The sequence below is a fragment of the Arvicanthis niloticus genome, chromosome 6 (genome assembly GCF_011762505.2).
Source record: "Arvicanthis niloticus isolate mArvNil1 chromosome 6, mArvNil1.pat.X, whole genome shotgun sequence".
In the NCBI taxonomy this organism is placed as follows: Eukaryota; Metazoa; Chordata; class Mammalia; order Rodentia; family Muridae; genus Arvicanthis; species Arvicanthis niloticus.
Window position 1 is genome coordinate 91,042,515 of NC_047663.1, and position 22,049 is coordinate 91,064,563.

At 46.4% G+C, this 22,049-nt stretch overlaps 1 protein-coding gene across 8 annotated transcripts in view; it reads right to left on the reverse strand.

Moving 5' to 3' along the window:
* Positions 1-9,915, reverse strand: part of Pkd1 (polycystin 1, transient receptor potential channel interacting) — a 46,991-nt gene extending 37,076 nt beyond the window's left edge. For all 8 annotated transcript variants that reach the window (XM_076937203.1, XM_076937202.1, XM_076937201.1 and 5 more), the window contains exon 1: positions 9,486-9,915. In XM_076937203.1, the coding sequence (XP_076793318.1) occupies positions 9,486-9,700 (215 nt within the window). In that variant the 5' untranslated portion in view covers positions 9,701-9,915. The remainder of the gene's footprint in view (positions 1-9,485) is intronic.
* Positions 9,916-22,049: the final 12,134 nt, after the last annotated feature.

A 22,049-nucleotide genomic window follows, 5' to 3' on the forward strand; every position in this document is an offset into this window, starting at 1 on the left:
CCCAATAGTCAAGGCTAGAGGGAACCTCAGCTGGGACTTACACATACTGGGGCAACAGGCAAATATCCATACTATTTCCCAGTATGGCAGGCCATTATACTGCCTGCATTACCAGGAAAGATATAACCTCTGTTTCCACATAAATGTAGAGAGCTTCCAGATATCTGCTGCCCCTCTCCTGTTCCACAAAGGGTGTCCATGTTGGAAACAGTGAACAAAGACCTATACACCATACACATAAGCACCCTGCCTTCCAGATCAGACCATCTGATCAGACCAATACTGCCACCTATAACAGAGGTTATAACTTTCCTGGTAATGCAGGCAGTATAATGGCCTGCCATACTGGGAAATAGTATGGATATTTGCCTGTTGCCCCAGTGTGTGTAAGTCTTGACCTGATGAAAGGGACCTCAGCTTCCCAAGTATATCTGTGGGCTCTCATACCCCACTAGACATCTTGTTTCTGACCCCCATTTTTCCTCTAATAAAGAGGAACAGGGGGCTCCCTGGACCTCCACACACAGGCTACACAAGTTGGGGTAATACTGTGAGACAGGGAAAACAGGCAGTCTCAGGGCAACTCTGAGACAAGGACAGTGAGAGTATAAAGGCAAGTGTATAGGTCTATGCAAAGGTGGAGAGCAAGGAGGGTCACCGTGAACACTGCAAGCCCTTACAAAGATGAGCCAGTTGTTAGGACCAGCCCTGTTCCAGAGCTGCAATAGGAGGCTCTCAACAGGCCACCCACAACAAGCTACAACCCAGACCAAGAGCTAAACAACCTCGATTTCCTCCTCAGCTGTGGGAGTGGCTTAGGTGCCCGCTCCTTAGTCTAGATGTAGCGGGTAGGGGGGATGTAAGGGCCAGCTGGAGCCCCAAAGGAAACATCTGCACATTCCAGACACATGTGGTCAACAGGAGAGTGAGTGCCAGCCACCCCCCCTCAGTCCATTGCTGGCCGCCATGCTGGAAACAGGGCTCAGGGGGAACAGTTCTGAGGGGCCGTTTGTGGATGTTATGTAACCCATTCCACAGGAGCCAGCTGCCTCCTCCCTCCAGCAGGCTAGGCCAGCATGGTAGGCCAGCATGGTAAGGAGGAAGCTCCCAGTCATCCCCTAAGGCCCAGTTTTATCTTCTCCCTGGGAGAACAGAGTCCCTTCAATTAGCATGGATGATCCCCATAAATATTTCCACCTAGGGGTAGGACAGAAGGACATGGAAACCACCATGAGGGCACAGGCTGAGACCTAGCCCCTAGGCTGGCCTCTCTGGGTGCCTTTCAGCACTAATGGGCCTTTCGTAGCCTAGCAGCAGAGCCAGTTAAGTGTAATATCCTTACTCTGTTTTTGTTCTCTTTGCTTTTTGTTCCCTTCTATTTATGGCAAGCAAGGCTGGCTTCCAGGGCCGGAAATGATGTTTAAATTAATGAATTCAAGTTTAAGAGAGAGCGTTAGAAAAAAAAAAAAAAAAACAAACAGCCAAGTACACTGGCATCAATATGGACTGGGGTAGTCTCCAGATTATACTGTTTGTCCAGGGATAAGGGTCAGAGAGGTCAGCCATACCTCCCATCACTCCGCATGCACCTTGAAGCCCATCTCTCTCCTGGCGCCAAACCAGGACTCTGCACACACAGAATAAGGGGCTCACTCTCAGAGATGACAAGGAAAGGACACCAGTATTCAGGCAGTGAAAATATCCATGTTAAGAGGCCTTCCAACAGGCTTCAGGACCTCATAGTTCCAGGGCATGGAGATAGAATAAGGCCCACATTGTTACAAGATGTTCTGTAGGGTCTTTTTGTCCTTACAGAATCCTTTGTCACAAGTCCTGAGTCCTTCCACAACTAAACTATCACCAGTATGAGATGCCAGGGGTGACATTACCTGCCTAAGATTTTCTTGGGATTCCTTAGGCAAGAACAGGAATCAAAGACTCAGACCCCAAAACCAGAAAGAATGTGATAGGCAGTGGGTGCTCCTAATATTGAGAACAGCCCAGCCTAGCCCAAGAAATGGCTGTTCTAAGAGTTGTCCACTGTCCCCATGTTAACAAGACCAGTTGAGGGTGAAAGATTTGCTCACCTTCACAGATAAATGGGGCATGGAGACCATTCAGACCACAAGCAGGAAAAGAACTAGTACTGGAGACACTACCCTCCCTCCAGAACACCTCCTAGTGTCTGTGCACTGTAACACATGACAGGACCATATATGTCCCATTACACTCAGCAAGGGCAGGAGCTGCTCCAACCTTGAGCCCATGGTTCAGAAAGCCTGCCTTCTCCTGCACACTATCTGACATGTCTACCAACAACCAGTAAACCTAAGTTCTTGAAAGAATGTCAACAGACAGATGGGACTCTGTTTCTGCCCTGATTTCCTAGGCTCTATGGTGTCCTGTAATGGGCAGGGGCCTCAGTGCAGCTACTCACTACTTGAGAACCAGGCATGGCCAGCAGCAAGAACCAGCTTAATACCCAAGAAATGGGAGCAGCATGGGGGCTTAGGACCCTTGAGTCCTCTCTACTCCTAAGCTACAAGGTAGCCCCTTACTATAATCCTTACCCCAAAGGCTGCCACCAGGAGAACTGCCTTCTGCCACTGCCAGAGGGACAAAGCTCTTTCCAAGGTGGCTCCACAGGATCCGACCTGCCTTCCTAGCACTAGGGATACCACACTTTGCCAGGATCCAACCCACAGAAGTACCAGGGAGAATGACTGCCTACCTTGACCCCCAACTACACCCCTCTCCTTGGCAATTAGTGCCTGGGCATCACAAAGCCTCTTGATGAAGAAGACTTCTGCCAAGCCAGAAAGAACGAGGTGTTCCGAGAAAAGACATGAGCTGCATTTTCCAGCTGTATCTCGTCCTTCAGAGAGACTGCTCACACCCTGTGGCGCCCACACCAGGCCAGCTGGAGCCACACAGACAGCTGAGGCAGGCCAGGCCTAAGCATGGAGCCCAGACAGCCAACACCCCAGAAGGCAGCAGGAGAAGCAGAGTGTTTTCATTCCAGAGCACTAGGCGGGCCGGCTGTCTGGGCTCCTGCTGCTGATGTTGGCCACCACAATGTTCCGGAAAGGAAAATGTGTCTCCATCCAAAATGGCTTCCTCAGTTGAAACCCAAGCCCAGCCAGGATTTCCCTCAGGGCCCAGGTTCACTATGTCCCCCTCCCTCACAACAGACACCTTGGGACAGAAAAGAAAGGAGGCAGCAGAATGCTCCCTCATGCTCCTGGAAAATTCAGGGAAGTCCAGGTGTAACTTTGTGAGAATCACAAAATGGTAGCCAGAGAAGACAGAAAAAGGCTACACAGGGAGCCCATGTGGAGATATTCTGTTTGCCTACTGTTGATGGAAAAACCAGAATGCTTTTGGAGAACCCAGAAGAGGAAGCCTAGCATGGTGGCCCATATATTGGGACACTAAGCAGGAAAACTGGTACCAAGTTAAAAGCCAGACAGGGATATCTAGTGAGACTCTACCTTAAAACAGAAACAAAAACAGGAAGGAGAAACTGAGGCTTACATACATTTTGGTTTTCCTAAAACCTCCCAAGAGCCCAGCACTGTGAGCCAAGGTTCACTGGCATATGGAGCAGAATGCAGGGCAGTATGACATCATCACCCAAACCAGAGAATGAAGTAAACTGAGACAGCAGACGCCACAGTGTGCTGTTTCAACACAGCCTCACTGCTTCATGCATGCCTCTAGGACATAAATAGACAACATGAAAGCTGAGATTAATAAGAGGAAAACTAAGTATGTTGGTTTTCCACTGTAATCCCAGCACCAGTGAGACAGAAACAGAACTGATACCAAGTTAGAAGGCAGCCTGTTCTATATATTAAGCTCAGGCCAGTCAGAGACTCAGAATAGGACAGTAGGACCCTTTCTCAAGAAACAAACCAGGAAAAAAAAAGGCAAGAAAAAACAAAAAAGATGGGCAGTTCCTCCCACTTGCAGTGCCAGCAGCACAAGGGAAGTAAAGGCAGAATAGGAAATTCAAGGCCCTTCTTCAGTGCATAGTAAGTTCAAGACCAACATGAGACCCTGTCTCAAAAAAACTAAATAAAATTGGGGGCTGCAGAAGTGGTCCAGCAGCTAAGAGCTTGTGCTGCCTTCCAGAGGTCCTAAATTCAGTTTCCAGCACCCATGTTGTCCAGCTTCAGGAGATGTGGCACCCTCTCTTTAGCCTATCAGAGTACTTGCACATATGTAGCAGACATACAAGAACACCGCAGATACACATGAATAAAAATAAAATCTAGAGTTGGGCATGATGGCACACACCTTTAGTCCCAGCACTCAGGAGGGAGAGGCAGATGAATCTCTCTCTCAGTTCAAGGTCAGCCTGGTCTACAAAGCAAGTTCTAGGATAGCTATGTCTACACAGAGAAACCCTATCTTGAAAACCAATAAATAAATAAAATATAAAATTAAAGTAAAATAATATAAAATAATATAAAAGCAAATATAAATTTATAAAACAAAACAAAGAAGCTGGGTGTAGTGGCTCATACTTGTAACCTCAGCCTCAGGAGGCTGAGACGGTTCACAGCAAACTCTAGGCCAGACAGTGCTAAAGGTGAGATCTTGCCTCGAAAAGCAAAACAAAAAATTAGAGGGGGCCCAGCATACTTGGTGCATGCCTGTAGTCCCAATACATGCTGAAGCAAGAGGATTTCTTGGGCCTGTTCAAGACCAGCCTGGCAACAGAGGTGAGAAGGTACTGAGCTAAGGGTAGGTGTCATAAATCCTCCCAATGCTAAAGTCATCTTTGAGGTCAGACTTCTGGTCTCCCTGACCTGGACATTGAGGTATGAGTAGGAGTTTGCCTGCTCACAGTGTTTCTCCTTCTGTACAGCATCTGGCCTGAGCACACATCCCACATCCAGGCTCTCTGTTCTGTCTGTAATGCAACAGGATGCTCTTCGGGTACATTTCCTGGTGGCTGGTTGGTATGTAAGGAAAGGGGGACACCCCTTCCCACAAATCACAGAGAAGACAGGGGACCTACCTAAAGCTATAGTGTTAGTGTGGGTGCCAGTGCCTGAACTTGTCCATGCACCACAATCCCTCATCTCTGAGGGCCCCCAACTCACCCATAAGACTCCTTAAGTATTTATAGGCAAGGAAATTAAGACTTGAGGCTAATTGGTTGAACCAAAATCACATGGAAGTGCAAGGTTTGGGACATGAACCAAAGTCTGATAACAGATTCCCATGTTTTCCTCCAGACAGAGGGAACTGGGTCGGGGAGCACAAAGCAAGCTTAGGAGTCCCCAGGGAGCACATAGCACATACCAAGCCTGCAAGAAGCCTGGCATAGTGGTGCACAGCTTTAAACCCCAGTACTCAAGAGGTAGAGGCAGGTGAACCTCTATCAGCTCAAGGCCAGCCTAGTATACATAGTGGGTTCCAAGACAGCCAGGGCTACATAGTAAGACCGTATCTCTGGGGTGGGGGTGGGGGTGGGAAGAGAGAGAGAGAGAGAGAGAGAGAGAGAGAGAGAGAGAGAGAGAGAAAGAAAAGAAGGAAGGAAGGAAGGAAGGAAGGGAGAGAGAGAGAGAGAGAGAGAGAGAGAGAGAGAGAGAGAGAAAGAAAGTGAAAGAACGAAACTAACTAGGGACTAAGTACCTCAACAATCTATCCCATCTCCTGAGTGAGTTCCAGGGCCCACAGAGGAGACCCTGTCAGGCTCTGTCGCCATCTATTAACCAGCCTGAGTGCAGTCTCAGGGGTCAGCTGTAAAACTTTCTGACCACATTACTTCTTGTGACACACCAGTATATAACTCTAAAAACTACTTCAACATCTGGGAGCCTCAGTTTCAAAGTCAATACAAGAACTAAGAGACTCCATCCCACAACCCAGAGAAAGACACCATTAGCAGAAAGGATACCAAAAGCCCAGCATAAGCCTCTGAGGGAGCAGACAAGGAAGAGTGTGTCTCCTGGATAACTTCCTCAGACTTGGTTTTTTTTTTTTTTTGTCTCTCAAGATTGGGGGGAGAGGGGAGTTCTCCTTACATGAACCAAGCTGTATCCAAATTTGTAGCAATCATCTTGCCTCTGCCTCCAAGTGTTGGGATGACAGGGATGTACAACCATACCTGACCTCCCAATGACCAAACTCTACTTTTGTATATATTTATTACTTAGTGTAGTGTAATTAAATCTTATTTTCCTCAACAACAAAATTCAGACAAAAATTGCATACTATGAAGTTCACGTTTCAAACTTTACAATTTGATGATTTTTAGTATATTCACAAGCCTGGGTAACCATCAACACTAATTTCATGTTTTCATCATTCCACAAAGAAGCCCAACAGTCCTTGGCTACTACCCTCACCACACTAGTAATCTTTTTCTGTCTCAACAGATTTATCTATTCTTAACTTTTCTTGGTTTTTTTTTTTATGTTTTGAGGTTTGGGGATTTTATTTTTTTAATAATATTTCTGTGTATGGCCCAGGCTGACCTCAAATCCAAAATCCTCCTGCCTCAACTTCCCCCAGTGTTGAGATTACAGGTATAAACCATCATATCTACTTATGCCCCTCCCCACTATATTTTTGAGACAGGGTCTCTGTACATAGCTCTAGCTGTGTCCTGGAACTATGTTGACCAAGCTAGTCTCAAACTCGAAATTTAAAAATGTGTAGCACCTGTCACCAGAAATGTAAAACAACCATGTCTGAAGCCAAAAAGCAGTTTATACCTAGTGCCAGGTGAATGTTTCAGAGATCTTTCTTCAACAATAGAATGTCCTGTGTTGTAGTCACTAACCAGAGAGGTCCCAGAGACCCTGAAAGTGGTGTCACCCTCCACAACAGAGCTGGAGACACAAAGGACAGAGACATGCAAGAAGCCAATAGCTCATAGCTCAGTCAGTCAGAAACTAGATGCAGGAGTTAGCTTTTCCCAAAGTCAAAAGCAGAAAAAGAGAACCGGAAAAAATGTAGCCATCAACTAATTGTACTGTGCAAACCTAACTCAGACCCTAATTTAAACTACCCAAAACCCAGAGCCAGGCCTGAAAGTACACATCTGTAATTCCAGCACTAGCAAGACTGGGGCAGAAGGATCAAATGTTTGAGGGTTCAATGCCAGCCTGTACTACATGTCTACCTGTCTCAAAAAGTATAGAAACAAACAAACAAAAAACAAACAACAACAACAAAACCACCCCAAACAGCTGGACATGGTGGCACACACCTTTAGTACCAGCACTTGACAAGCAAGAAGCAGTCAGATCTCTGTGAGTTTGAGGTCAGCTTGACAAAAATGTACACCGTGGACATCCACTAGACCTAAGAAAGCATTTCCTATTTTAGATGTGTTTTCAGTGTTATAATAGATAAAAGAATAAGATGCTGGTCTTTGGCTCAAAATATAAGATAGGAATGACAGGCAGGAAGGGTAAGGTTCATTCCTTTGTTCTGCATACTTTTCACAATAACAAGGATTTAAATGATCCACAGTAAAGCTCCAAGTCGGTCAAGTAGCAGCCCCCTTCCAGTAATGTCACCTTTCTTAAGCAGCAGCACGGTTTTAAGCCAAGAAACGAACGCTGGGAAGCTATGTTCTCAGAAGACCAGCTGTCCTGCTACCAGGACACAGCTGTTCTGCCAAAGAATCACACATATACAGAGGGGTCTGATGATCCGAAAGAAGGTAATGTTCCTTGGGCACCTAAACACTGGCCTGAAGGTTGCTGTCTGTGGCCTTGGTCCTCAGAGAAAAACATCTATCTGATCTCCAGTAGTCTACAGGGGGGACAACATACTGGACACAAACTGGCCTTGAGAACCGCCAGGGGGGACTCAACACCTACCCCTGAGGCCTTAGCTTCCTATCAGCTGGTTTTTACAGCTCATTAAGAATCTTAGAAGCAGTATTGGAGGTAGAAAGAAAAATGTGGAATCTTTACCCATCTGTCCACACATCAGATCTTTCTGATGTCTCTTCACACAATGTGAGGGGTTGATATGAGCTCAGGCTGGTCCAGGCTATCAGCTCTCAGAAAACCCCTTGTACCAAAACTCAGGGCAACAGCCCAAGCTTCGCTGCTGAGCAGAGAGCCCACAGACTTGTAGGCTCTCATCTTTCATTTCCTAGACAGCTCCTGGGAGGCCAGCAAAGGGTGAAGAAGGAACCAACAGGAGCTGAACCTGACTCCCACAGGCAGCAGAAAGAGGTGCCCTCATTCACAGCATCCATAAAATCTGGATCTGATGCAATTCTGTGGATCCTATTAGATAGCAAAAGGGGATCCATCTCCAGAGATAGCTGCACCACAAATGCTACAGTGGGCAAGGAGCACAAAAACAGGCTGAGTGAACCCAAACCTCAGCTCCTTACTAAGGTGGAGTCACCAAACCCATTATAAAACCCAGTGAAAGGGTCCAATTCTACTTTAACAAGTTCCTGAGGGGATTCCAGCAGGAACCACTGGGGCTGAAGTGCCCAGGAAGTCTAAGAGGGTGGAATCAGCAGATCCTGAGACAAATGTCTGCAATCTTGTCCTCTTCAACACTTATGATCCAACCCTGGTTGCCAACACTGCAAAAGCTACAAACCTCGGGCTATTATGTCTAGGATGTGATACCTTGAAAATACATCACATCTCCAAGCCTGTTTCCTCACCTGTAAAACAGAGATCTAGTGCTACCATCCTCCAGAGAATTGGACTAAGAATTAATCTATAAAAAGAGACTAGTTAAGCCTGGTTCAAGACGATCTCTCAGTGAGATTTGCCTGTTACTTTCAGAAGGCAAAGCCTGTTACTTTCAGAAGGCAAAGAAGTCTCAAACGTTTTAACCCCTCCTGGCAATTTTCCCTCCTTCAGTACCTACCTGAGGCCCACACCCATCATGACCTCTACTCCCTAACACTTCTCCAGCAGTCACTATGTGTGGCCAAGACCACAGGCCAGGCTGCTGGACCCACCTCTTGTCCCTTAAGCATAGACAATTCTTGCACATCCATAAAATTCTTGTCGAGACTCCTCCCCCAGACGCCAGCTCTGAGTCCCAACAGAAATCTGCAACCCCAGGATGCATCTCAATTAGTCTCTAATTAACGTTTATTCCTCAACCCCCTACTCCGCCCCACGCACTGTTGCAGCTCCTGTTTGAGGAGCCCCGCAGCGTAAAACGTCAGTCTTCATAGGAACTGGGATTTTTGGCTACTCTTCTGGGTCACGCCGGCTGAAGTCCAAGGTTTTCCTTATTTAGTCGGGCCGACATCCCTGCTGGAGCCTCGCCCTGGGAGCGGCCAGGCCCCGCTGCTTCTTGCAGCCGGAGCTCAGGACCGCGCCCACACTCTGCGGCCGACAGCCCGGCAATGCTCCAGAAGGGCTCTATCTACCTCAGCCCTGCTCCCGCCGGACCCAGTCATGATGCTCTAGCCTGGCCGCCCGCCGCCATGGCAACCGCCTGCCCGCCAGCACAGCCTCAGCGCAGCTACTCACAGCGCGGTGGCGTCAGCCGGGATGTGCAGACTCGGCCCGAGTGTCTGCAGCCAGCGGCCCGAGCAATTGACGCGGCAGCCGGCGTCGGGCGCCGGGCTGCAAAAGCAGGGGAGCGGGCAAGGCCCACAGCCGCGCCCAGGGTCTCCAGCCAGCGCTCCGAGCCACAGGCCCAGGCCTAGGGCCAGCGCCAGGCGAGCGGGCGCGCCGGGCGGCATCGTCAGCGCAGCCCGCGCATGGCCCCGGTTCCCCGAGGCCCCTTGCGCCGGCAGCCACAGTTCAGAAGGGGCCCGCGGACCTCATGGTGCGGGCCGGGGCTGGATACCGCGGCGGCCGTGGCCCGTCTGCGGTGCGACAGCTGCTCAGCGCTCTGGGGCAGGCCGCACCTCAGGGCCTTGGCCGCCAGCTCGCGCATTCGCGCTGCACTGCAGACCCAGCGCCAGCTCCTCCTCCTCCCCCAACCCCGGCGCTGGGCGGGGCGCCCTCGGGCTCCGCCCCTGCGCTTCCAAGTTGGCCGTAGGTGGGACTAGATGAAGAGAAGGCCTTCGTAGGCTCCGCCCTCTTTACTGCAAATCCTGCAATGGGCGGGGCCTGAAGGAAGGGTGTCCACAGAGGCTCCGCCCAATAAGCGAGAGCCTTGGTGGGCGGGGTCTCACGGGAGGGAGTCATCTAGAGGCCCCGCCCTCTGCTCAGCTGGGCCTACTGCACACTACACTTGAAGGTGGAGGAAGCTCCGCCCCCTCTGCTGCGGAGTTTAGAGCTCCTACTTAATCAGGCTGCGGTTTGAGTAGTTGTCCGCTAAGGCACGGTCCCCTAACCCACTACGGCTGGAGGGCTTGTAGCTATTCACCTCGCTTTCCCGAGCTCCCCCGTGAGGTCCTCTGGCTGTTGAGGCCTCTTCGGAGTCAGTAGGTTTCTTCGCTCCCAGTCTTCTGCAATCAACAGTCACAAAATTGAAAACTCTAATAGGTGCGGAAGAGAGGAGTCAGCGCCGTTAGTGGCACAAGACTTTACTCCCAATACTGGGGTAGCAGGGGCAGGTGGATCTCCGAGTTCGAGGCCAGCTTGGTCCACAGAGTGAGTTCCAGAACAGTCAGGGATATACAGAGAAACCCTGTTGAGGTAGGGGGTGGTCAGCAGATAAAGGAGCTTGCCATGCAAAGCTAATCACCTGAGTTCTATCTGGAAATCCACGTAAAGATAAACTTACACAAAGTTGTCCTCTGGCCACTACACCCTCGCCATAGCACGCGTCCTACACTAATAATAAATTAAAAAAAAAATAGTGCGGCGTACAGTTTTTGGGTGCCAGCTGTGTGAGCTTCCACTCCGCAAATCTTCTCTACCCCTGGAGAGTACCGCCGACCTGAGTCAATAAGTACTTGCTGTGTCATATCCTGGACCTTTGCCAGGGAATGCAGCAGAGGCTCAGAAGTGATGCCCGAGATTGCCCTCACCTAGAGTGGGTGAATCTCAGCGCGGTGCCTTCCACCCCTATGCGCAGCCCACCCTGCCCTGTGGCTGGCGAGGTGCTGGGGAGATGCTGTCCCGCCCACCCACAAGTAGCTCCAGCTCAGGCTTCAGACTCCAGGTACTGCAGATCCTTGTGTGCAGGAGCTCAAGACAAAATTAAAATGAGAGAAAAGACTTCAAACGCAGCACTGGGGAATAATGCTTGAAAACATGTTTAGATGCTCAAATACCAAGAACTACGTGTTCTGTGTTTCCATTTACAGGAAATATTCAAAAGAGGAAAGTAAAAAAAAAAAAATTTAAAAAGAGAAAAGTCCACAAAGACAGAAAGTTGATGAGTGCCTTAAGGCTGGAGGGAGGGGTGAGGGTTTCTTTGGGGCCAATAAGCATGTTTGTTCTGTAATTAGATCAAGTGATTGAACAGCCTTATTAAATATATTAAAATGCACAGAGCATGGTAATATGCATTTCTCAGGCCAGTACTCCAGAATGAGAGTTTCCCAAAAGCTCCTGACCAGACTACTTAATTTCTCTCTCAAGAAAATACACACACACACACACACACACACACACACACACACACACAGAGAGAGAGACGGGATAGGAGTATAGCTGGAGAGATGGCTCTTCCAGAGGACAGGCATTCGGTTTACAGCACTCACATGGCAGCATACAACCAGGGGGATTCCAAGAACATCCTTCTAACTCTCTGAGCTTCTTCAAGTGTGTGAATATCAAATACCCACACAAAAACATAAATATTTTTTTCCTTTTTTTTTATTTTCTGAGACAGAATTTGACTATGTAACAGCCCTGGATGTCCTACGACTCACTCTGTAGACCAGGTTAGCCTTGAACTCACAGAGTTCATCTACCTACCTCTGACTCAGAGTAAACCCATTTCCCTCTGCCTCTAGAGTGCTGGAACTAAAGGTGTATACCACCACATCCAGCAATTTTTTTTTAACTTTTAAAAATACTTTTATTGCTGGGTAATGGTAGTGCATGCTGTTAATCCCAGCACTCAAGAAGCAGAGGCAGGCAGATCTCTGTGAATTCGAGGCCAGCGTGGCTACACAAAGAAACCCTGTCTTGAAAAACAACAAATCAACAAATATATATATATATATATATATATATATATATATATATATATGTATTATATGTATATGTGTGTGTGTGTGTGTGTGTGTGTGCTAGGCACAGTGATGGCACACTCTGTAATCCCACCACTGGTAAGGCAAGGGAACAATCTGTGAGTGCAAAGCCCGGTCAACATAGCTAACTCCTGGCCAGCCAAGGCTATATAGGAAGACCTTGTCTCAAAAAATATTTTTTTAATTCTAGGTGTGTGCATGTGTGTACACAGTGAGTACATAGTGTATGCCTTTAATCCCAGGAGGCAGAATCAGAATCAGGCAGATCTCTGAGTTCAAGGCCAGGCTGGTCTACAAAGTGAGTTCCAGGACAGCCAGGGCTACGGAAAGAAATCCCATCTTAGAAAAAAAAAAAAAAAAAAAAAAAGACAGACAGACAGGAAGGGAGGAAGGACGAAAAGAAAGAAGAGACAGAAAAGAAGGAAGAGAAAGAAAAGCTACAAACTAATATAAAATTGTAGATGGAAAATGGTCCAGAAATAATTTGAAGCCACTGGCCATGAGGACCCCAGGGAGAAGGGGAAGGGGTACGTATCCACCAGCCATCTACTGTAGGCAGAGCAACTGTCTCAAGTTTGTCAGAAACCCAGAAGACAGGATTCTCTAAGGTCATCCTGGCCCTTACCGTGTCACCTGTGCATTGCTAAAGGAAAGGTGTCAGGAAGTGACCTTTATAGAAGGCATTTTGAAAGAAATACTTGGCAGGAAGCCACATGCCAGCAGGTTTACAGCACGTAGGGGCTGTAAACATGGCCTGTGGTCGGCTGCCTCAAAAGCCCTGGCTGTGCAGGGAAGAGGAACAACAAAAGACAGAGCAAAGCTGAGCCTTTTCCTTAATATGGGAAAGGGCTTACGTTAAGGGAAGCATGCCAGCAGAGAGGTTGAACAGGAGGCAGAGGGCACCTTGGGAGATGGAAGGAAAGGGCCATATCACACACTTCTTCACACCCCTTTCATTGCTATATTCTATGGAATTTCAACAGCATTAATAATGGAGACTGTCGTTACTTCTTTACAAAATGAGATTTCTGGGAAAACAGAGAAGTCAAGAAGTGTTCCAGGCAGCAGGTGAATAGCAGACTTAGGATTTTATTCAAAGTCCAGGCTTTTCTGCAGACAGATGACAGATTTTTTTAAAATTCAAAGCCCAGAAAGATACACCCACAAGAAAACAGCGAAGCAGAGTGGCATACACCTTTAATCCTAGCACTTCAGAATAGAAGCAGGCAAATATCAAGGCCAGCCTGTTCTAAACAGCAAGTTCTAGGCCAGCCAACACTACATAATGTGAACCTGTTTCAAAATAAGGAAAACAGATTAATCAGCTGTACATTTTTTTAAAAATCTATTTGTATTACATTTATTTGTGTGGTATCTGTGTGTGTGTGTGTGTGTGTGTGTGTGTGTGCGCATCCCACATGTGTATAGGTACCAGAAGATGGTGTAGGATCCCCTGGTGCTGGAGTTACACTTAACATGGGTGTAGAAAACTGAATTGGAGTCTTCTGGACCAACAGTACGTTAACTGCTGAGCCATCTCTCCAATTGTAGTGAGAATTTTGATTTCTATAAACACCCAGTTATGGGGGGCTGGAGAGCTGGCTCAGCCATTAAGAACACCGTTTGTTCTTCCTGAGCTCAATTCCCAGCAACCACATTTTCTTTTTTTTTTTTTTTAATTATTTATTTATTTATTTATTTATTTATTAAAGTACACTGTACCTGTCTTCAGACACACCGGAAGAGGGCATCAGATCTCATTACAGATGGTTGTGAGGTACCATGTGCTTGCTGGGATTTGAACTCAGGACCTCTGGAAGAGCAGGCAGTACTCTTAACCACTGAGCCATCTCTCCAGTCCTACTATTATCATCTTCATTATGATTATTATTTTGTTGTTGTTTTTTCAAGAAACAGTCTCATTATATAGCTCTGGCTATCTTAGAACTCACTATGTAGATCAGACTGGCCTCTAATTCACAGAGATCCTCTGCCTGCCTCTGCCTCCCACATGCTAGGACTAAAGGCACATATCATTATGCCCAGCTTCTACTTCTTTTTATGGATCTCATTATGTGGATCAGGCTGGCCTGGAATCGGAGTACTGGGATTAAAGGAATATGCCATGCAGCCCCAACTACTCATCTCTAAATGACCTGAAAGTGGCTGAGACTGGACACGAAGCCTTTCATCCCATTTCCAGACAGTACATTTTCTGTGTTTTAATTTATGATTTTTATTTGTATGTGTGTGTACTCAGACCTCAGTGTACCCACAGTGGTCAAAAGAATCATCTGATGCTCCAAAATTGAAATCAGTTTGCAGGAACCAAACTCAAGTCCTCTGGAAGAGCATGCTTTTTGTTTTGTTTGTTTTGTTTTGCTTTGTTTTGTTTTGTTTGAGACAGGGTTTCTCTGCCTTTCCTGAGTGCTGGGATCAAAGGTGTGTACCACCACTGCCTGGTTACAGCCAGTGCTCTTAACTGCTGAGCCATCTTTCTATTCCCTAAATTTTTAAACGATGTATTGATTTATGTATATGTGTGCCTGCACTTTTCCCAAAGAGGTCAGAGGGCATCAGAACTTTGAAGCTAGAGTTATTGTTGTCTATGAGCTACCTGATAAGTCTGATAAGGGTGCTGAGAACCAAACCTGGAACCCAGCAAGACCCGTAAGTGCTCTTAACCACGGAGCCATCTCTCTAGCCTAATAAGGCTAAAAAACAAACAAACAAACAACAAAAAAAAAACATGTCTTTTATGGCCTACAAGATGGCTCAGCAGGTAAAGGCATTGACTGTACTAACCTGGTGACTCAAGTTTGATATCTAGGACCCACATAAAGGTGGGAAGACAGAACTAACTCCACAAAGTTGTCTTTTGACCTCCACACAAATACCCACAAACACACATCATACACAAACAACAACAACAATAATAATAGTAATAATAATAATAATAATAATAATAATAATAATAATAATAATAATAATAATAAAGAAATGAAATTTAGTCTGTCATGGTGGTGTACACCTTTAATCCTGGCACTTAACAGACAGAGGTATGTGGCTCTTTGTGAGTTCCAAGACAGCCAGAATTACATAGTGAGACTTTGTCTTGTAAAAAGCAAAGTAAAGCAAAACAAGAAAAAACAATATGTCTTGGGAGTTGGAGAGAAGGCCCAGAGTTCTTTCAGAGAACCCATGTGGAGGCTTACAGTCATTTGTCAACTCTAGTTTGAGGGCACAAGACACATATGTGGTGCAGACATACATGTAGGCAAAACACCCATACACATAACAAAATAAAAATATGTGTCTTTTGTGTTTTAAAATTTTTCCAAACAATTGGATTATTTTTTTCATACAGACACTTTCAGTTTTGTTTTATACAAGTACAAGATTTCTCTGTGTAACCATAGCTGTCCTGGAACTCTGTAGACAAGGCTGGTCTTGAACTCAGAGATCCATCTGCCTTTGCCTGCAAAGTGCTGGGATTAAAGGCATAGGATATGTGTGTGCCCAGATTCTATTATTATCATTATTATTATTATTATTATTATTATTATTATTATTATTATTATTATTATTGGCTTTTTGAGCTGAGTGTCCCTATGTAGCTCTGGCTGTCCTAGAACTTTCTCTGTAGACCACTCTGGCCTCAGACTCAGAGATCAGCCTCTGTCTCCCAAGACTGGGATTAAAGGCATGAACAGCCACAGCTGGTTAATTTTCTTTTAAAGCAGAGGTTCACTTTACAGCTCCATCTGTACTTGAAGCAATTCTCTTCCCTCAGTCTTCAGGGTACTTGAATTACAGCTGTGTGCCACCATACCCAAAATATAGGTTTTTAGAAATAAATAGTCGTAACTAATAATATAGAAGAAACTAGAAAGGGGGAAAAGAAACAAGAAAACTGGATCAGTTCAGGAAAATACTCAAACCAGAAAAAGAAAGGAAGGAAGGAAGGAAGGAAGGAAAACAGGAAGGAAGGAAAACAGGAAGGAAGGAAAACAGGAAGGAAGGAAAACAGGAAGGAAGGAAAACAGGAAGGAAGAGAAAGATTAGATCAGTGTGTTCATCAAAATGCACAAAATAAGTGCTGGAAAGATGGTTCAGAGGTTAAAAGCACTGGCTGTTTTCCAGAGGACCCACATAGTGGCTCACCACGGTCTGTGACTTCAGGTTCAAGAGGTCCAACACTCTCTTCTGGCCTTTGTGGGACACACATGGTATATGTACATAAATGCTAGGAAAACACACATAGACATAAATTGAACACACACATACATACACACATAAACCACAAGAAAGCATGAACAAGAATCACAGTATTCGCCAGGCAGTGTTGGCGCACGCCTTTAATCCCAGCACTTGGAAGGCAGAAGCAGGTGGATTTCTGAGTTCGAGGCCAGCCTGGTCTACAGAGTGAGTTCCAGGACAGCCAGGGCTACACAGAGAAACCCTGTCTCGAAAAACCAAAAAAAGAAAAAAAAGAAAAAAAAAGAAAAACCAAAAACAAAACAAAAAACAAAAAAAAAAAAAAAAGAGAGAGAAAGAAAGAATCACAGTATTCATGCCATACAAGAAAATGGACCATCCCTCAGGAGGCAGAAATAGGCATATCTTGGAGATTAAGGCCAGGTTGGTCTGCAGAACAAGTTCTGGGACAGCCAGGGCTACAACTATCTTGAAAAACCAAAACTTAAACAAACAAATAAATAAATAAATAATTTTTTAAAGGCAATTAAGGAAAAATGTCAACTAAGTGGTCAGGTCAGTGGATGTATAACACAGCTATTAAGTATATTCTAGAAAGCAGATATGCCACAAGGTCAGAAGAAATATTTCGGAAACAGAAAGGCAGCAGGTAACACCCCCTTTATCACATAGAGCAAGGCCCGGCGCAATAGCGCCCCTAGAGGTTTTTTCGTGTACTTTACACCTGGCCATGGAGGCTATGGATATGCCAGTGAGGCTGCCCAAGGCTGCCCTAAACCAGAAACTCCCACCTGAGTACAGAGGCCTAAGAGCTCTCAACAGAAGGTCTTGGGACAAAGCTATACACCCCAACACCTAGTGACAATGAGTGAAAGATGTGTTTTTGTCTTGGCTGATGTACACTCATGATGGTTTCATGGATATATAAAAATAAAAATACTGAAACTTTTCTGTTGCCCGGCTTTCCCTGGGGATTCTATTTCTACACCTTAGATAGGGAGGGTAATAATAGGCGGATAGGCGACTCCCCCCAAGTCTAACTGGGTGGAATCAGTGAATGTAACTGAAGTTACTAACAGAGCACGAGCAATTCACGGGCGAGTACACCCCTGTGAGAAAGAGTAAGAGTCTTTTCTCCCAGGAGATGAGAGACTGTGTATGTCTTGTGGGAGCTCTCCCCAGCGCCTCTCAGGAGGAAATGTTAAAGGGACTCAATCTTGTGAGGGTCTCATGACGGTAACCACAGGTGCTTTGATTTCAAGATTGTGATGGCCATGTTATGCCCAGATGAGAAAGCTCCATATTATTAAATAAGCTGTATGCTCCGTGTGTGTGTGTGTGCATGTACACATTGCATACGCCTCTGCTGCTTGTACTTCCCAGCACCGCTCTCCTCCACCCCCCATCTTTTTTTTCTGAGACAGGGTCTCACTATGTGGCTCTGGCTGTCCTGGAACTCACTAAGTGAATAAGGCTGGCCTTGAACTCACAGAGATCCGCCCATCTCGCCTCTGCCTCCTGAGTGTTGGGATTAAAGGTGTGTGCAACCACTGCCCGACTTGTTATTATTTTTAATTAATTATTTATTTTCATTCTATTATGTATGAGTGTTTTACCTGCATGTATAGAAGTGTATCACATACATGCAGTGCCCACAGAGTCCAGAAGAGGGCAGTGAATCCTCGGGAAAAGCAATTACAAACTATATGCTGGAAATGGAACCCAGGTCCTTTGCAAGAGTGGCAAATGTTCCTAAACATGGAGTCATCTCTCCAGCCCTATCCTAGTTTTTGAGACAGTCTCTCACTGAACCTGGAGCTTAATGGTTCAGCCAGACCAGATTTCCCATCTCCATTTGTCAGCTGCAGGGTTACAACCGACCCAGTGTCAAGCCAGCCCCTTCCCCCCTGCTTTTTAATATAGGTGCTGGAAATCAGAATTCAGGTCCTCAAGCTTGCCCAGCTTGCACTTTACATATTAAGCCATCTCCCTAGCCCTTCAACTTGTACACTTTAAACATATGCAATTCTTGGATATTATATTGCCTAGATACCCATAAAACATAGGACTTGTATTAAAAAGCACCTCCCATCTCCTCCTGTAAAGAAAAAATAAAGACACCATTCCCAGAGAAGCTTGTCATTGGCAGCTCTAGGGATTATGTGGTAAAGCAAGGAACTATTTGATCGGTTCATGATAATGCTTCTATCTCCTATGTTGTTTGAGAATGTGGATCCACAAGACCCCACTCAGCCCCCTCTGTTGACAAGAGGGTCCCACTGAGGAGCTGGAAGCCAGCACTGCTGAGAACTGGTCCCTAACTCCATAGGAGTACAGAGTTAGGGACCATGGCGCCCAAGTGTGAGAAGCCATGGGCAAGGCCTTACTCTTGGTACACACTCACCCTTGGCTCTCCTACCTACTATTCTTTCTGCTTACCTTCCATGATCCACTTGTCAGTTCTCAGAACTTCAAACAAGGCCTCATAGCAACCTACCTTAGTAACCCTTCCTCCTGATCTTTAGATTTAGCCAACATCCTGCTAGATAGATGTTTTTAGAACCCATGGTAATGGCAAGGCTTTGTGAGAACAACAGGTATAACTTAGTTAGACCCCACTGCTACAGCTAGCTTCCTCCACCTGCAAAGCTCCCTTTCCCTTCCTGCCCCTCCCCATATCCTGTTTTCAGAGTATAGAACCTGTGTGAACAATAAAATCTTTGCCAACTTGATCCGACTTCTTGACTTGCTGTGTCTCCTTATTTTCTCACACATCTCAGTCCTCTCCACAGGGTCTGGGGGTCCCACTTGATTGTCCAGCTGGCCTGGACACCCAAGAACATAGAGAATGTGACTTTTATTTTCAGTACTAGGGATAGAATCCTGTCATGCTAAATGAAGCTCTGCTTCAGCTCTTCTCCAGTCCTGTGGTTATGGCTGTGCACAAACTCACCTCCAGTGTGGTGAGCACCTCTGCCTCATAAGCCACTGTGGTCTTAACCTCCAAAGGAGCTACTCTCTGCTTGGGCCCCATACAGATGATGTTTCTTCAGGCAACGATGGCCACTCACCTGTTACTACCAGTCAGTAGGACATTAGGAACACCAAATCAGGGCCACCAAGATGGGTAGATTCCTGGGGGTATCTTTGTAGCAGAAGAATATATTTGGAATATATTTGGATCCTTTACATCTAGGTGCCAGAATCAATATACTTCTGACATAACCTCTTTTCTAGGGTGACTCAGTGCATTCTCTCTCTCTCTCTCTCTCTCTCTCTCTCTCTCTCTCTCTCTCTCTCTCTCTGTCTTTCCCTCTACACCCCCCCCCCATACAATTCAGGGCTTTTGCCGTTCTTCTGATGTTTCCATGGCAACTTTCACAAGGATTTCATAGAACATAAGGTGTTTGAGCAGGAAGGGCTCTTGGAGAGCAACTCCTCCTCCACATTTTACGGAACAGGAAGTAGGTCCAGAAAGATGATGCCAAATACCAGGTCACACAGCAAGAAAGGGACCTCTGCCCTCTGGCACTTAGAAGACAGCTGAGTTCCGCACGGCTGACTCCTCAGGAGGTGCTCTGAGAACACAAGCTTTGGGGCGCTGCTTCTGCCTGCTAAAGGACACCTGCAGCCCAGTCTAACTTCCTGCTGATCATAGACCTTTCTCTTTAGTGCCAGAAAGGACAAGAGCAGGTAGCACAAGGGTCTGTCCTCAGAAAGTTCCCAGATAAGTATAGAAGCTTCTGGAGAACCACTGGAGAGCATCCAGAGTGCAGGAAGTGGAGACAGGAGGAGTGTGGGAAGCAGGGTTCTAAGCAGAACCTGTAAGGTCAAGGAGATGGCTCTCATTCTTGTCTCTTCTCCAGCATAGGCCAGACTCTGGACTTGGGGTAAAGCTAGAAGCCTAGGGGGGAATGAGAGATAGGCTAGGCTGGGACTCACTGGGTACCCTGTATTAGGGCAGCTCACAGAAAGACCAACTAGAAATTTACAGGAGTTGAGGGGCATGAGAGACAAAGGGCAAAAGTTCAACGAGGCCTGGGTGGCTCCATTCATTTGGAGACAAGGACATGTGCTACACATCTTTTTCTTTGCATTCCAAGGTTGAAGGCTGGAGCACACTTTCCGGGGGTGGGGGGGATGCAGCCAGTTCTGACTCCCCACCTTGGGAACTGGCCCCTAAGAGCTATGCTCTTCTTTTCAAGTTTTAAAATCTCAGAGTTTAGAGGACTCCAAGCTGTTACATCCTGCTTACCCTGTCTTACCAAACTGGCCCCTTCCCTCAAGCCTGCTCTGAGATGCAACTAGTTATTTATTGCTGTGTAACAAATATCTCCAAAATACTTAGGAAACTATAGTATTACATGGCTCATCTCTAGAGGAACATGGTGGCCTGCTAGAATCCCAGTACTTGGTAGGCTCCAGGCTGGAAGATTGTGAGCTTAAGGCTAGTTTGGTCTACACTGAAAAACTGTTGTATGTAGCATCATCCACTGGGCTTGTGTGTCCATCAGAGACTCGGCTTACTTAGTCAGTTACTCTCCATTAACTGCTTGAGTGTTCTCTAATCATGCCACCATATTCTGTCTCAGGGTGCAAGAACGTGGAATCACTTCTGCTGTATCACAGCTCAGGTTCTAGGGGAGGAGACACAGATCCACGCTGTCACCGGGAAAAATACCAACGTGTTTACCATCTTTTATTTGTTTGTTTTTAAGACAGAGTTTCTCTGGGTAGTCTTGGCTGTCCTAGAACTCGCTCTGTAGACCAGGCTGGCCTCTGCCTCCCGAGTGTTGGGATGAAAGGTATGCACCACCATCTCCCAGCTGTCATTGTCTTTTGTTGTTTGTTTGTTTGTTTTTGTTTTTTGGGTTTTATTTTTTTTTGAGACAGGATCTTAGTATGTAGCTCTGGCTATCCTGGAATTCACTATGTAGACCAGGCTGACCTCCCAGAAATTTGTCTGCCTCTGCTTCCCAAGGGCTGAGATTAGAGGCATGCCCTCTACTATACCTGACTCTTGCAGCCCCTGCCCCAGAGCATCCAAACTTGAATTCTTTGTGTATCCCCTGTACTGGAGAGATTCTAGGTAGCAGCTGGAAGCTGAATTACTTACTTAATTAGTTAATTAATTAATTACTTTTGAGGCAGGGTTTCACTAGGTAGCCCTGATAGCCCTGGAACTTGCTATGTAGACCAGGCTCATCTTTAACTCACAGAGATCTGCCTACCCATGCTTCACGAACACAAGGATTAAAGGCATGCGCCATCTTGCTCATCTGAGGGCTGTGTCTCTAACTCTTTCGCCAATTTAGTAGCTGCTTATTGAGGCCAGGAGCTGGCTGCCTGGGATATGACAGTGACCAAGACAAGCTACTTCCTGTGCCCAGAAAAGCTTCCATTCCAGAATGAGAAACGGATGGGAGCAGAGAAGCCTTGAGATACAGTGATCAAAGATGAGCAGAAGTGTGGGGAAGAGAGAGAGCAGCCTGAGGTTTCTCAGGAGAAAGCAGAGACCTGGATTTTATGTAAATGTTCCTCCTTTTAAAGGCAAGTCTGTCTCCTCTGCTGGTGGAGGCTCCCCTCCTCTGCTGCCCTCCCACTTTCTCTGGCTTGCCTGTTCCCTCTCTCTTCCTAGATGCCTGTAGTGTTTTCATTGCTCACATCCCGAATCTCCTCCTTGCAGCCCCTGCCCCAGAGCATCCAAATTTCAACTCTT